This window comes from Gymnoscopelus microlampas (genome assembly GCF_963454915.1).
Source record: "Gymnoscopelus microlampas genome assembly, chromosome: 4".
Classification (NCBI taxonomy): Eukaryota; Metazoa; Chordata; class Actinopteri; order Myctophiformes; family Myctophidae; genus Gymnoscopelus; species Gymnoscopelus microlampas.
Window position 1 is genome coordinate 25,329,784 of NC_139941.1, and position 15,938 is coordinate 25,345,721.

The following is a 15,938-nucleotide window of genomic DNA, read 5'->3' on the forward strand; positions in this document are numbered from 1 at the left end:
TAATATTATGAAATGATTCATCTCCACCGAATCAGGCGAGGTAAGACAAGTTTATTTGTGTAGCGATTTGCAATAACAAGGCAATTCATAGTGCTTTACACAAAACATGGTCTGTCCTGCCCTGATCCAGGTGGAAATCTGCCCTGCCCAGATCCAAGGTGAAATGGTCTGCCCTGCCCAGGTCCAGGGGGCTATGGTCTGTCCACTCCTGGTCCGGGGGGAAATGGTCTGCCCTGAACTTGTCCACCATTAGGGGGAAATGGTCTGTCCTCTCCTGGCCCGGGCGGAAATGATCTGCCCTAGCCTTGTCCACCATTAGGGGGAAATGATCTGTCCTCTCCTGGTCCGGGGGGAAATGGTCTGCCCTGGCCTTGTCCACCATTAGGGGGAAATAGTCTAACCTGTCCTGGTCTAGCTAAATGGTCTTCCCTGGCCTTGTCCACCATCAGGGTCTCTGCTGCCCTAAAGGCATGGGTTTCCGAGGCTACTGCTGCCCTGACCATCGCTGGTCTGGCTGTAAAATGTAAAAACAAAACAAGTAAGTGAGTTTAAGGTGTTGAACTAACACATTTTCATTATAACTCTCAGATCCTACTACAATTATGTTGTTCTTAATACTCAAACAAGTCGATACTGATGACAGGAGTAAGGCCACTATACAAAGGGGCTCCATTGCTCCATGGGATCCTATACAAATACAATTTGGACTTTAATTGTAAATATGTTTATTTTTGCTGGTTCATAGCCTAAAACCGACAAGCAAACTCACATCAATTATTTTTTACAGTAAACATACATATCTGAATGAAAAGGTTCATGTAACATGAGGCAATAGGAAGTAAGCAATTTGCTAAAACAAGGAGACATGTTATGTAGGTGTTGTGTGTAACCTGCTTAAGCCAGTAAACCGTTTAATTTGTCATCTTAATCCCGCTTAATGGCATGACCTGCCACTCCCTTGTCTGATTTGGCAATATGGAGGGCTGGTCTGTTTCTCTGCGTAACACTTGCTGCAATGTAATGTGAATTTAAGACAAATGTATTAACCATACAGCATTTCCTTCCTCAAATAAATAATTAAATAAACCGGATCGAAAACAAGAAACTATCTTAAAAGTTTGAAAGCGCTGATTAACAATTTACACCCATCCTTATTGCACTCATCATTTTATTGTCTCATTTTTACTATTTTTTAAAAAAGTATTTTTATTTTCAATTCTCTTTACTTAAAAAAAAAAAATTGTATTCAAATATCTCTTAAAATGTGTTTCTTTTGCACCGTCTTGATGCCCTTAATGTTTTGTGTAAAGCACTTTGAATTGCCTTGTTATTGCAAAGCGCTGCACGAAACCCTTGTCTCACCTTGCCTTATTAGATTGAGGTGAACGATTTCATAATATTAAGTATTAACATTTTTTGCAAGGGTTAGATGAGGACAGAGGGAGACACACTATATAAGAAGTGCTCATGACTTGCTTTCAACAATATCGGTGCTGTCCTGAGTCTTGACAAACGGCTGAAGTTAGAGAAGAGTCAGAAGACTACAAGGTAACAACCTTTTCAGTATGTGTATTGAATAATGTTTTTATAATCAAGAATCATGGTAATATGTTAATCTCGTAGTTTTTTAAAATATTTTTATTGTACTAAGTACTTTGAAAACTACATTATGTTACTGAATTGTGTCATACAATAGAAATACCATTATTCTGATGCACCACTAGAACATTTTCTTTTCACTTTACAGCTGAAATCATGATGAAGATAATAATCTTGTTTGCCTGCCTCCTGAGCCTTGCTTTGGCTTTTCCTGTGAGTATTAAATTATAAATAGCCAATAACTTTCTTCCACATACATACAGTGTCACCAAACCAACACTGAAGGTGCACATTTGTTACATGTGTTTTCTGTAGGTCGAAGATGAGCACCTGCGAGTTGCAAGATCAGACTCAAACTCCAATGAGGTTCGTGGAAAAAACTCTTCCATTTGTCACATGGTTGTAATTAGTGTCATTCATTCATCTACGTACAATTTATGATTTTAAAATGTTCCTTCTTTTGTAGCTGGGGGGTATCTTCAGTATCCTACCTCTGTTGCCAGCAGCACAACAGGCTGCTCTTCTTCGTGCGCTGTTCCCAACTCTGTTCCCGGCAGCTCCAGCAGCTCCAGCAGCTCCAGCAGCTCCAGCAGCACCTGCAGCCCCTGCAGCCCCTGCAGCTCCCGCAGCTCCAGGAGGCAAATAATTTCACTGAATGATCATCAACCACTTTTAACCTGGCATCCCTATTTTGGACATGTCATGATATGTAAAAAAAAATTAAACATGTTGAAAAATGTTCAAAAGTAGCCAAAATGGCAGATCTAAAAGTTCACCCGTTGTGAGCTTGTACATCAGCTATTTTCACTGTGCAACACCAATTTGCCATGAAGTAGGCTATAGCATAGGACATAAGTGGTTAAATAATGTTTGGCAGTGTGCTTGCTGTATGGTCTTTAAACTCAGCCCTCTTTTGACTTAGTTGACAAATGACTTTTTATTATGATTATTAAAAAAATCGTTCCTTGTTAAATCTCTCTTGTTTCCTGTGGGTCCTTGTCTACACATATGACTGATAGTCAGACATCGGCAATCAACATATGAAGTGAAAATTATTTGTAATGAATCACATTTGTTAAATAAATCTGCTATGAGGAAGAAACGTACTGTATTTATTTGAGATCATTCATAGTCAAGCCTGATCATGATCACAACAAAAGTTATATATAACTTTATATAGCCATGCTATATAAAGTTATACATAACTTTATATAGCCATGCTATAGACAGTGCCTGGCCTGCATGTGTGGCCTCCCGTTGCCACATAATTTGTCACCATCACCTTGTTTTCCCAATCATGGATCAAATGGATGCTATCTATCTATCTATCTATCTATCTATCTATCTATCTATCTATCTATCTATCTATATACACACACACATAGAGTGTTTGTTCAGTAACATGAGTCTCCATGTTCCTCCAGCTCTTTATTATACATAAAATTCCTTTTCAGGTCAGGATACCATTTTTATCCAATCAGGATAGAGAACTCAGACAGTATACAGATTAAACAAACATGTCATTTAATATCATTTCATATTTCTTTGTCATAATCAAATCTGATTGCATAGCAATTGACTATTAGAACACACACACACACACACACACACACACACACACACACACACACACACACACACACACACACACACACACACACACACACTATACTGTATAGATTTAGATTTTAAATTTCTATTTCTTATATATAGTTTGTTATGATCCTTGATGTAATAAAAAAATGCTATACATAGTCATCTCTAACATCACATCTGATATAATCAAATCCATATTAAAGGGATATTTCACTTTCAAAAAAACTTTTGGTCATTTTATCGTCTACTCAGGCTTTTGAGAGCCCCCCAGACAGTTTTTAAGTTGCTTGATTCAGTATTTAGATATTTGATAATCATATTATCAGACACACCCCCTTCCTATACAAACCCATTATAACTTCAAATTCCATTTTTAACATGTTAGATTCATCAAAAACATCCGTCCTTGGTTCTGGTGACTCACCCTGCCCTCCTAATGCGTGAGGGGGCCGTGGTTTTTCGATAACTTCTTTCATTTATTTTATTTTATTTTTTTAATGTATTTAATTTTTTTCATTTTCCAAAAAAAATATTAAAAATAAATGAAAAGAGTTATCGAAAAAACACGGCCCCCTCACGTATTAGGAGGGATCCAAGAAGATCCAGAACCAAAGACGGGTGTTTTTGATGAATCTAACATGTTAAAAATGGAATTTGAAGCTATAATGGGTTTGTATAGGAAGGGGGCGTGTCTGATAAAATGAATATCAAATATCTAAATACTGAATCAAGCAACTTAAAAACGGTCTGGGGGCTCACAAAAGCCTGAGTAGACGATAAAATGACCAAAAGTTTTTTTGAAAGTGAAATATCCCTTTAACACTGGAGTTGACTTTACAAGCACAACACTGTTCGTTCCCACTGTGCACTAATCACATGCATGTAGGACTACAGAACGTTTACGTGAGCACATGCTTTGTTTTTGTTGTTGTACCGTATATGTAGTCTATACACAGAACAGAATAGGTTAATGAAAACCGCAAAATTTCAGACCACGTTACATGTCTTCCAATTTTACATTTATTGTTGCTCAAACTAATAAGCACAGCATGCCTTGCAATTGCATCCTACATTATTACCTGACTGGCCGGCTGAGTGGGATATATATATATATATATATATATGTCACAGGGAAATTGCCCGCCTCCTCCAGGCTTGAGTGCCCTAACTGGCCGAAGATCTGCTAGTCGAATCAGCGCCGTCCGCGTTGTGAACCGATAGGGGGAGAATAGATCTTTTTATGGGTTACTATCTAGTGTCCACGACGACACACATGTACACATGCACACGCACACACGCATGTGCATGCGTGTGTCTTGCATTCATTGCCCTCTAGTGTTGGTTCTACAGAATTGCCTGGGTGGGTGTTAAAAACAAGCGCTCCTTTTTCAGTTTCCCTGGAATGCCAATTTCCATGTAACATATATATATGCCCATAACTGGCCATACAAATCCGGAAACTTAACTTCGATCGATTTGATCTCCCATTTAATAATAGCAATTGGTATTTTGTTTTATCGTTGATTAGTCACCTTTACAACGAGGTACAGCTTGTAAGGATCGGGTATTCGTGGAATGAGCAACACAGCTAAAAGTGTGGGTAACTTCTCCAAACATTTGCCAAAATCACCCAATATGCTTCTGTTGGTTATCGCTCTTGTTTTGAGCGGCCTGCCAGCACACACCTGCTGAGAGGTGTGTGCCAGTCACAGGTGTGTGTGACTGGCACCGGAACATGGGTTTTGCAACTTTGTTGAGTTTGTGTGTGTTCCAAGCAGCAACACTGCCCCCATGGAAAGATGCCACGTTTGTCCCTTCAGGATAAGGCCCGTGCAATAGGGCAAGTGAAGCTGGTGTTCCGTTACACAGTTTACGCATTATTTGGTGTTAGCCCTGGTACCTTTTGCAGGCAGGTGTGTGCCAGTCACAGGTGTGTGACTGGCACCTGAGCATGGGTCCTGCAACTTTTACATCTGTCTTTGATACTGTTGTGCAAATCTTGCCCGTAAACCTATGGTTCCTCAGTGAAGCAAGGGGGAGGAATTGGTCTTCTTGGGTTGTTGTCTTCCTTTGACTTCACCAGTCTCACAGAACTTGGTCCTAAGTTTGGAAATGGTACCAGGTCTGACACCCAATAATTAAGGGTGCCAGAAAAAAATCGATTCGGAATCAATTCTCATTTTCTCATTGTTTCATAGGAATTGGGAAAACAGGGTGATAAAGACAAATTCTGTGGCAGTGGGAGACCACACATGCAGGCCAGGCACTGTCTATACATGGCGTGGCTATATAATGTTATATATCTTTTGTTGTGATCATGATCAGGCTTGACTATGAATGATCTCAAATGCATACGTTTGGACTCATATTTCTTCCTCATAGCAGATTTATTTAACAAATGTGATTCATTACAAATCATTTTCACTTCATAAGTTGACTGTAGATGTCTATCAGTCATATGTGTAGACAAGGACCCACAGGAAACAAGAGAGAAGGTTAACAAGGAAAGATTTTTCAAATAATTGTAATAATCGTAATAATAAAACAAAAAGTAATTTGGTCAAAAGAGGGCTGAGTTTAAAGACCATACAGCAAGCACACTGCCAAACATTAATGAACCACTTATGTCCTATGTTATAGCCTACTTCATGGCAAATTGGTGTTGCACAGTGAAAATAGCTGATGTACAAGCTCACAACCGGTGAACTTTTAGATCTGCTATTTTCGCTACTTTTGAATATTGTTCAACATGTTTAAAATGTTTACATATCATGACATGTCCAAAATAGGGATGCCAGGTTGAAAGTGGTTAATGATCATTCAGTGAAATCATTTGCCTCCTGGAACTGCAGCAGCCGGTGTAGTTGGGAACAGAGTTGGGAACAGCAGGCGAAGAAGTGCCAGCTGGTTTGCTGCGGGCAACCGAGGTAGGATACTGAAGATACCCCCCAATCCCCCCAGCTACAAAAGAAGGAACATTTTAAAATCACAAATTGTACGTAGTTGAATGAATGACACTAAGTACAACCATGTCATAAATGGAATTGTGATGTTGGAAGAGTTTTTTCCACAAACCTCATTGGAATTTGAGTTTGATCTTGCAACTCGCAGGTGCTCATCTTCGACCTACAGAAAACACATGTAACAAATGTGCACCTTCAGTGTTGGTTTGGTGATACTGTATGTATGTGGAAGAAAGTTATTGGCTTTGTATCATTTAATACTCACAGGAAAAGCCAAAGCAAGGCTCAGGAGGCAGGCAAACAAGATTATTATCTTCATCATGATTTCAGCTGTAAAGTGAAAAGAAAACATTCTAGTGGTGCAGTTGTAAAATGATATTGTATTCTATTCTATTGTATGGCATAATTCATGCATATAATAGTTTTAAAATATACTTTAAAATATCAAAATATAAGAAAACATACCAGATTAACATATTACCATGATTCTTAATAATAAAAACATGAATCAATACACATACAGAAAAAGTTGTTACCTTGTAGTCTTCTCTAATTTCAGCTGTTTGTCAAGACTCAGGACAGCACCGATATTGTTGAAAGTAAGTCATGAGCACTTCTTATATAGTGTTTTTGCCTCTGTCGTCATGCCATTAAAATGCAGTCTTGCAGAAAATGTTAATACTTAATATTATGAAATCGTTCATCTCCACCTAATCAGGCAAGGTAAGACAAGTTTTTTTGTGTAGCGCGTTGCAATTCAAAGTGCTTTACACAAAGCATATATATATAAAACGTACTATGGTGAACAAACTACAAGATTGCCTGACTCCCAGACAGGTTGTGAAAGGCCCATCCATCCCTCTATGGCTAAGGGGGGGGGGGGGGGGGGGGATACTTAACACATCTGTCATTGGACTTTAAAAATAGTGACACTATGAATTCCTGAGACAGTAAATATCAGTCCTGGAAATATATGGTTTGCCATTAGGGGGAACTAGTCTCTCCTGCCCTGGTCCGGCGGGATATGGTCATCCGTGGCCTTGTCCAGCAGGTTGTTCTCAGGCTCCTGCTGGGGTCACCGTCCACGTAGCCGTGCCGACGATGTGAAGGACCTCCTCGCCAAAGACTCCTGGGTCAGCGACCCTCCTGGAACCCACGTCCCCTCCCCTCATCCAGTCTGATTTTCCTTCAAAAATGTACTTAAACTTACTTAAAGGTGTGGTTCTTGATTCGTGAATCAGACATTATGCATCGCAACATCCCTGAAGACATCGCAAAACTCCACCCTGATTCACGTTTTTGTATGTGTGCAATATGCAACAAACATGCAATAAGGCATTATAACACACACGCACGCACGCACGCAGCACACACGCACGCGCGCACACACACACACACACACACACACACACACACACACACACACACACACACACACACACACACACACACACACACACACACACACTCTACTTTCTTTGTCATTTAGCTTCAACCCTGCTGTTATAGTTTTCTAATACGGAGATTGTCTTGACCATGATGCATTAGAGATAGAACAATGCAAATGAGTGCACTGATTCATGATGGATTGTAAATCAAACATTAAAACTCACATCAATTCTTTTTTTTACAATAAATATAGATATCTGAATGAAAAGGTTCATGTAACAACATGAGGCAATAGGAAGTAAGCAATTTGCTAAAACAAGGAGACATGTTATGTAGGTGTTGTGTGTAACCTGCTTAAGCCAGTAAGTCGTTTAATTTGTCACCTTAATCCTGGTCTGGTCTGTTTCTCTGAGTAACACTTGCTGCAATATAATGTGAATTTAAGACAAATGTATTAACCATACAGCATTACTTTCCTCAAATGAATAATTAACTGTATAGTATAAAGTTTATAAATAATAAACCGGATGGAAAACAAGAATATCTTAATAAGTTTGAAAGCGCTGATTAAAGTAACACCCATCCTTATTGCACTGTAATGTACTAAAGCACTTTGAATTGCCTTGTCATTGCAATGCGCTAAACAAATAAACTTGTCTCACCTTGCCTTATTAGGTTGAGGTGAATGATTTCATAATATTAAGTATTAACATTTTCTGCAAGAATGATGATCTCAGATGAGATGACGACAGAGACAAAAAAACTATATAAGAAGTGCTCATGACTTGCTTTCAACAATATCGTGCTGTCCTGAGTCTTGACAAACGGCTGAAAGAGAAGACTACAAGGTAACAACTTTTTCAGTATGTGTATTAATTAATGTTTTTATAATCAAGAATCATGGTAATATGTTAATCTGTATTTAAAAAATATATTTTTTTATAGTACTAAGTACTATGAAAACTACTGTACATGATATGCATGAATTGTGTCATACAATAGAAATACCATTTTTCTACTGCACCACTAGAATCTTTTCTTTTCACTTTACAGCTGAAATCATGATGAAGATAATAATCTTGTTTGCCTGCCTCCTGAGCCTTGCTTTGGCTTTTCCTGTGAGTATTAAATGATAAAAAGCCAATAACTATCTTCCACATACATACGGTATCACCAAACCAACACTGAAGGTGCACATTTGTTACATGTGTTTTCTGTAGGTCGAAGATGAGCACCTGCGAGTTGCAAGATCAGACTCAAACTCCAATGAGGTTTGTGGAAAAAAACTCTTCCAACATCACAATTCCATTTGTGACATGGTTGTAATTGGTGTCATTCATTCATCTACGTACAATTTGTGATTTTAAAATGTACCTTCTTTTGTAGCTGGGGGGTATCTTCAGTATCCTACCTCTGTTGCCAGCAGCACAACAGGCTGCTCTTCTTCGTGCGCTGTTCCCAACTCTGTTCCCGGCAGCTCCAGCAGCTCCAGCAGCTCCAGCAGCTCCTGCAGCTCCAGCAGCTCCTGCAGCCCCTGCCATTCAAGGAGGCAGATAATTTCACTGAGTGATCATTAACCACTTTTAACCTGGCATCCCTATTTTGGACACAAATGTCATGATATGTAAAACATTTTAAACATCTTATCACTCAAACAGAGAGCGTCTCCTTTCAAACCCCAATGGTTCTAATCAGCCCCCCGCCCACAGGAGTGGCCCAATTCTCTCACAACTTGCTACAAAAATCCCTCATGAAAAACTATATAATCAACTACCTTTCATTTTCAACCTTCACATGTGTCTCCTTCTCTAATAATCAAAAAGTGCTATATATTTCATCTCGCAATTTACTTCCGGATGGTTCGTTTTGCACTTTTTTTGCCACATCGGTCACGGGAAAGAAATAAGCGCTGCCGTGGTCTATGGAAACGAGCCCAAAAGTGCACCCAAATAAGCCCAAAATCGCTTATACAAACAGTCAGACCTGGCAACGCAGCCTACGCCAATCATGCGTGAGAGATCTACAAGCTATGGGGCAGAGACGCCACCGTATCTTAGCAACAACTACAGCGCTCACTCTCATTGGTCGTGTCACGCTAACAGCAGTCTCCAGACAATGGCATCGCAGACAGCTTGCTGTTACTGCTGTAGCCATCACAGTTAGTCCCAGCGACGACGGACAGGGCGCTGTGATAGCTGCCATGTCGCTAACGCTAACGTGGTTGTCATGCCTGCAGCGGCTGTGCAATCACTTTGTCAACAATGCACGTTCGTGTGGTGAATGTCAATATTGCTGCTCAGTTAGTCCATTGTAGATGGTGTATGTTTGTGTGTGTCTTCTGGAGAACTATAGCTCCACAGCAACTACAGTAACTAACGTAATGGCAGGACCGCCCCGTGCAACGCATGTTAGGCTGCATTATGGTCATGTAGTAATTTCAGATAATTTCGCTCCGATTACAGCAGTGCTTATCAACCCTTTCACGCCGCCCCCCCCCCCTGCCCCCCCCAAATAAACGTACTTGATCTGGGGACCCCCCCATTCTGTTTGACTCCGTTCCACAAGTACATATTGTGAAAAAAGCCGATCTACAAGCTCAAAACGCCTCACGTTGAGAGGCTTTGTAAGCTTGTAGATCGGCTATTTTCTACATGACTGCCTCTTTCTTACATTCTTTGACAATGTGGCCCATGTTTTCATAGTATAGTTTGTTGACTACTTTTGTTGCAGAAATGCTCATTTCCTTTACTTTCCTTTTTTAATTGTCTCCGCCAGGCCGAAAGGCATGGCGCAAGACTATGTTTCACCCCCTGTCCGTCCGTCTGTGATAGCTAATCTCTCACATCGTTGACTTAATCGCAGCAAAATAACACCCCGATGAGTCAGTGAGAGCTGGATAAACGAGGTAAAATGTGTCAAAAGGAGTCTGTACGGCTGTCGATAAATGAACACATGACGTCGGTGGGAGAGGACATTCTGTCTTTTGGACAAACAGCAGCATCGTGCTGATGTTTGTTGTGTGAAGCAGCTTAATGTCAGAGTGTTTGTGTTGAAGCGCCTCAGTGCGGCTGCAGAGTTCATGTGCAACCTCTTCCAGAGAGAGACAGAGACACTAGAAACTCTGCTGGGGAAAAAAAACACTGCTGGGCATTGACTTTCATATGGACATTGATCTACACACTGCAGGTATATCTGCTACACACACAACATCAAACTACACACTGCAGGTATGATGCAGCGTTTGCATTACAGCCAGCATGCCAGCGTAGTTCCCATATGGTTTCAAGGTGGGCTAAACCATATGCACCCCATGTCAGCAATGTCAGCGGCATCCACTTCAGTCCCAACTGCGATGCCCATGCAGGCTATAAGTAACTTCTACCTGGCCCTTAGGTGGGCCCCAACTACCCATGTTTATGTGGGACCAAGGCGGGTCCTACCTGGGTTTGCCCATGCAGGCTTTAACTGGGTTCTACCTGGGCCCTAGGTGTACCCTAACCAACCACAGTGCAGTGCCCATCGCTCCAATTGTTGTGACGTCAGGGCTCTCAATACTGCACATTGGTGGAGGAGGAGGGGCCTCAGGGCGACCGCACACATCGCTGAACCAATGGTAGCCCACGGATGTTTCCTCTGGGGATTTACAATCTGCCCCTCTATGCCACATATCATCCGCACTACAGGGTCTTCACTGACCGAGCCACGGCCCCACTGACCCTCATGACGCTACGCCACTTATATGAGTTGCCAAGTGGCCGCGGGCGCTACGTGGGCGTGGCCGCGGGCTAGACGCGAGCCCCCGCGTAGCGGGGGCGAGCTTCTAGTGTTGAACAATGTTCAAAAGTTGCCAAAATAGCAGATCTAAAAGTTCACCCGTTGTGAGCTTGTCCATCAGCTATTTTCACTGTGCAACACCAATTTGTCATGAAGTAGGCTATAACATAAGGCATACGTGGTTAAATAATGTTTGGCAGTGTGCTTGCTGTATGGTCTTTAAACTCAGCCCTCTTTTGACTTACTGTAGTTATTATTTTATATTGAAAAATCTCTCCTTGTGAAATCTCTCTTGTTTCCTCTGTGTCTTTTTCTACACATATGACTGATAGTCAGACATCTACAGACAACATATGAAGTGAAAATGATTTGTAATGAATCACTTTTGTTAAATAAATCTGCTATGAGGAAGAAATATATGAGTCAAAACGTATTCATTTGAGATCATTCATTGTCAAGCCTGATCATGATCACAACAAATGTTATATATAACTTTATATAGCCACGCTATAGACAGTGCCTGGCCTGCATGTGTGGCCTTCCGTTGCCACAGAATATATTGTCTCCGCCAGGCCAAAAGGCATGACGAGAGAGTATGTTTTGCACCCTGTCTGTCTGTCCGTCCGTCTGTCCGTCCGTCCCTCCGTCCGTCCGTCCTTCTGTCCTTCCGTCCTTCTGTCTCTGAGCAGCTGATCTCCAGCACCGTTGGCCCGGTCACTGCGAAACTGTGCGGCTGTTGTAGCGCAACCAGGAGGCCGATTTGTGCAAAACAAATGTTTTGATACTACTGCTACAAATTTTGTCCAAACATCACACAAATCGTTACGCAGTATCTCTATAGTCATGTGATCAACACGGATCTGTCCGATTTCCCATATTCCATCCTGATTGCCTAAGATTGGCTTCCAAAGTTTGCAGGATTGGTTTGTTTTGAACAATAAACCTCAAATCATGAACACAGCATGCAATTTCAGTGACATTTTCTACGCATATTCCTACTAGGCCGAGGAAGAAATGCCACCCTTCTCACATTGGCCTGTTATAGCGCCACCAGCAGGTCTAATTCAGCAAAACACATGTTGGGAACAAAATGTCTGAAATCGTGAATGCAGTGTCCGATTGCCGTGAAAGGCCTAAGAATAAAGGCCACCCTTTTCATATTGGCCTATTAAAGTGCCGCCAGGAGGCCACAATAACCTACCTCACAATAACCTACCTGACCCGGCGGAGACCTGTGTTCTGAGGAGCACTTTTTCTAGTTTATTTCTTATTTACTTTGCATTATTTCATTAGTTTGCACCCTTATTGCAACCATATTTATTTACTTTGCACCCTCTTAATGCTCTGTCTTTCTGCTTCATGTTTTGTGTAAAGCACTTTGCCTAAATAATAATAATGATAAAACAACACAATAATTATCTAAAATAAAAAATGCACCCAAAAGGCAACTTTGCTGTACAGTAAGGAGCATGTTCAAGCATAAATGTTCATGAAAACATTTATGAACATTGGAAGAAGTACTTAAATGTTTTACTTAAAGGTAGGGTAAGTGATTTTCTTTGGTTAAAATAAGTGTTAAATAGCTCTATATTTTCATTGTACTCATTGTTATAGAGTGTTTGTTCAGTAACATGAGTCCCCATGTCTCTCCAGCTCTTTATTAAACAGAAAATGCATTTTCAGGTCAGGATACCAATTTTATCCAATCAGGATAGAGAACTCAGACAGGCTACAGATTAAACAAACATGTCATATAAATAATGATAATGGTAAAATAAAAATAAAGTCTCTATATGACATAATACATTTTTTGGTCACAATCAAATAGTTCTTATAAATAATTTCCCCAGGAAACTGTACAACACTAGAATATCATAACATAAGCAGCTGGATAAACACACACACACACACACACACACACACACATACACACAAACACACACACACACACACACACACACACACACACACACACACACACACACACACACACACACACACACACACACACACACACACACACACACACACACACACACACACACACTATACTGTATAGATTTAGATATAGCATTTCTATTTCTTATATATAGTTTGTAAAACTGGTCTTAGTTGACTTTACATTCACAAAACTGTTCCCACTGTGCACTAATCACATGCATATAGGACTACAGAACTTTTACGTGAGCACATGCTTTGTTTTTGTTGTTGTACGTATGTAGTCTATACACAGAATACAATAGGTTAATGAACACCGCACATTTTTAGACCACATTACATGTCTTCCAATTCCACATTTATTTATTGTTGCTCAACTGCCCATAAAAAGTAGAAACTTAACTTTGGTCGATTATATCTCCCCTTTAATAATACCAATTGGTATTGTGTTTTATCGTTGATTAGACACCTTTACAACCAGGTAGAGCTTGTAAGGATCGGGTATTCGTGGAATAAGCAACACGGCTAAAAGTGTGGGTAGCGCTTCCAAAAAAAAGCCAAAATTACCCAATATGCTTCTGTTGGTAATCGCTCTTGTTTTGAGCGGCCTGCCAGCACACACCTGCTGAGAGGTGTGTGCCAGTCACAGGTGTGTGTGACTGGCACCTGAACATGGGTATTGCAACTTTGTTGAGTTTGTGTGTGTTCCAAGCAGCAACACTGCCCCCATGGAAAGATGCCACGTTTGTCCCTTCAGGATAAGGCCTGTGCAATAGGGCAAGTGAAGCTGGTGTTCCGTCACACAGATTACGCATTATTTGGTGTTAGCCCTGGTACCATTTGCAGGCAGGTGTGTGCCAGTCACAGGTGTGTGACTGGCACCTGAGCATGGGTCCTGCAACTTTTACAACTTTTTTCCTCAGTGAAGCAAGGGGGAGGAACCGGTCTTCTTGTGTTGTTGACTTCCTTTGATTTCACCAGTCTCACAGAACTTGGTCCTAAGTTTGGAAATGGTACCAGCCAGGGCTGACAGCAAATAATTAGGGGTGCAATAAAAAAGTTGATTCGATTTCAAATCGCGATTCTAATGTTGGACGATTCAGAATCGATTCTCATTTTCTCATTGTTTTTCTCAGGAATTGGGAAAACAGGGTGATGGTGACACATTCTGTGGCAGTGGGAGGCCACACATGCAGGCCAGGCACTGTCTATAGCGTGGCTATATAACGTTAATAACCTTTGTTCTGATCATGATCAGGCTTGACTATGAATGATATCAAATGAATACGTTTTGACTCATATTTCTTCCTCATAGCAGATTTATTTAACAAATGTGATTCATTACAAATCATTTTCACTTCATATGTTGACTGTAGATGTCTGACTATCAGTCATATGTGTAGACAAGGACCCACAGGAAACAAGAGAGAGGGTTAACAAGGAAAGATTAAAACAAAAAGTAATTTGTCACTAAGTCAAAAGAGGGCTGAGTTTAAAGACCATACAGCAAGCACACTGCCAAACATTATTTTACCACTTATGTCCTATGTTATAGCCTACTTCATGGCATAGCTGATGTACAAGCTCACAACGGGTGAACTTTTAGATCTGCTATTTTCGCTACTTTTGAATATTGTTCAACATGTTTAAAATGTTTACATATCATGTCCAAAATAGGGATGCCAGGTTGAAAGTGGTGAATTATCATTCAGTGAAATCATTTGCCTCCTGGAACTGCAGCAGCCGGTGTAGTTGGGAACAGAGTTGGGAACAGCAGGCGAAGAAGTGCCAGCTGGTTTGCTGCGGGCAACCGAGGTAGGATACTGAAGATACCCCCCAATCCCCCCAGCTACAAAAGAAGGAACATTTTAAAATCACAAATTGTACGTAGATGAATGAATGACACTAAGTACAACCATGTCACAAATGGAATTGTGATGTTAGAAGAGTGTTTTCCACAAACCTCATTGGAGTTTGAGTTCGATCTTGCAACTCGCAGGTGTTCATCTTCGACCTACAGAAAACACATGTAACAAATGTGCACCTTCAGTGTTGGTTTGGTGTGTATGCTGAAGAAAGTTATTGGCTTTTTATCATTTAATACTTACAGGAAAAGCCAAAGCAAGGCTCAGGAGGCAGGCAAACAAGATTATTATCTTCATCATGATTTCAGCTGTAAAGTGAAAAGAAAACATTTTAGTGGTGCAGTTGTAAAATTATATTCTATTCTATTGTATTGTACGGCACAATTCATGCATACAATGTAGTTTTAAAATATACTTTAAAATGTTAAGATATAAGAATACATACCAGATTAACATATTACCATTAATCAATACACATTCTGAAAAAGTTGTTACCTTGTAGTCTTCTCTACTTTCAGCCGTTTGTCAAGACTCAGGACAGCACGGATATTGTTGAAAGCAAGTCATGAGCACTTCTTATATAGTGTTTTAGCCTCTGTCATCATGTCATTAAAATGCAGTCTTGCAGAAAATGTTAATACTTAATATTATGAAATCGTTCATCTCCACCTAATCAGGCAAGGTAAGACAAGTTTTTTTTGTGTAGCGTGTTGCAATAGCAAGGCAATTCAAAGTGCTTTACACAAAACATTATGTAATATATATATATATATCCATATATATATATATATATATATATATATATATATATATA

At 40.3% G+C, this 15,938-nt stretch overlaps 1 protein-coding gene and 3 long non-coding RNA genes across 5 annotated transcripts in view; 2 read left to right on the top strand and 2 right to left on the bottom strand.

The window, feature by feature from the left end:
- Positions 1-5,727, top strand: part of LOC311042968 — an 8,168-nt gene extending 2,441 nt beyond the window's left edge. Inside the window, exon 2 of the long non-coding RNA XR_014600570.1 lies at positions 5,691-5,727. This is a non-coding gene — a long non-coding RNA (uncharacterized lncRNA). The remainder of the gene's footprint in view (positions 1-5,690) is intronic.
- LOC311042965 lies at positions 5,564-6,783 on the bottom strand. Its single transcript, XR_014600567.1, has 4 exons — positions 6,695-6,783; positions 6,424-6,488; positions 6,271-6,321; positions 5,564-6,156 (listed from the first exon to the last, which is right to left on the bottom strand). It is a non-coding gene; the product is annotated as an uncharacterized lncRNA (long non-coding RNA).
- Positions 6,784-8,349: 1,566 nt separating this feature from the next.
- LOC311042963 (uncharacterized protein) lies at positions 8,350-9,202 on the top strand. Of its 2 annotated transcripts, none has more exons than XM_084054073.1 (4): positions 8,350-8,395; positions 8,601-8,665; positions 8,768-8,818; positions 8,934-9,202. In XM_084054073.1, exons 2-4 carry the CDS (start codon positions 8,609-8,611, stop codon positions 9,102-9,104), a joined length of 279 nt encoding a protein of 92 aa, XP_083910199.1. In that variant the 5' UTR covers positions 8,350-8,395; positions 8,601-8,608; the 3' UTR covers positions 9,105-9,202. The 2 variants fall into 2 exon arrangements, with proteins under 2 accessions (XP_083910199.1, XP_083910200.1); XM_084054074.1 differs by having other exon boundaries at positions 8,352-8,410.
- Positions 9,203-14,560: 5,358 nt separating this feature from the next.
- Positions 14,561-15,669, bottom strand: LOC311042966. Its single transcript, XR_014600568.1, has 4 exons — positions 15,620-15,669; positions 15,368-15,432; positions 15,223-15,273; positions 14,561-15,108 (listed from the first exon to the last, which is right to left on the bottom strand). It is a non-coding gene; the product is annotated as an uncharacterized lncRNA (long non-coding RNA).
- Positions 15,670-15,938: the final 269 nt, after the last annotated feature.

What these genes read in the sequence shown, in the direction of transcription:
- LOC311042963 (XM_084054073.1), top strand. Translation starts at nt 8,609, where the DNA reads ATGATGAAGATAATAATCTTGTTTGCCTGCCTCCTGAGCCTTGCTTTG. An exon ending in GCCTTGCTTTGGCTTTTCCT is followed by an intron (nt 8,666 to 8,767) that starts GTGAGTATTAAA and finishes TGTTTTCTGTAG; the next exon opens with GTCGAAGATGAGCACCTGCG. An exon ending in CAGACTCAAACTCCAATGAG is followed by an intron (nt 8,819 to 8,933) that starts GTTTGTGGAAAA and finishes CTTCTTTTGTAG; the next exon opens with CTGGGGGGTATCTTCAGTAT.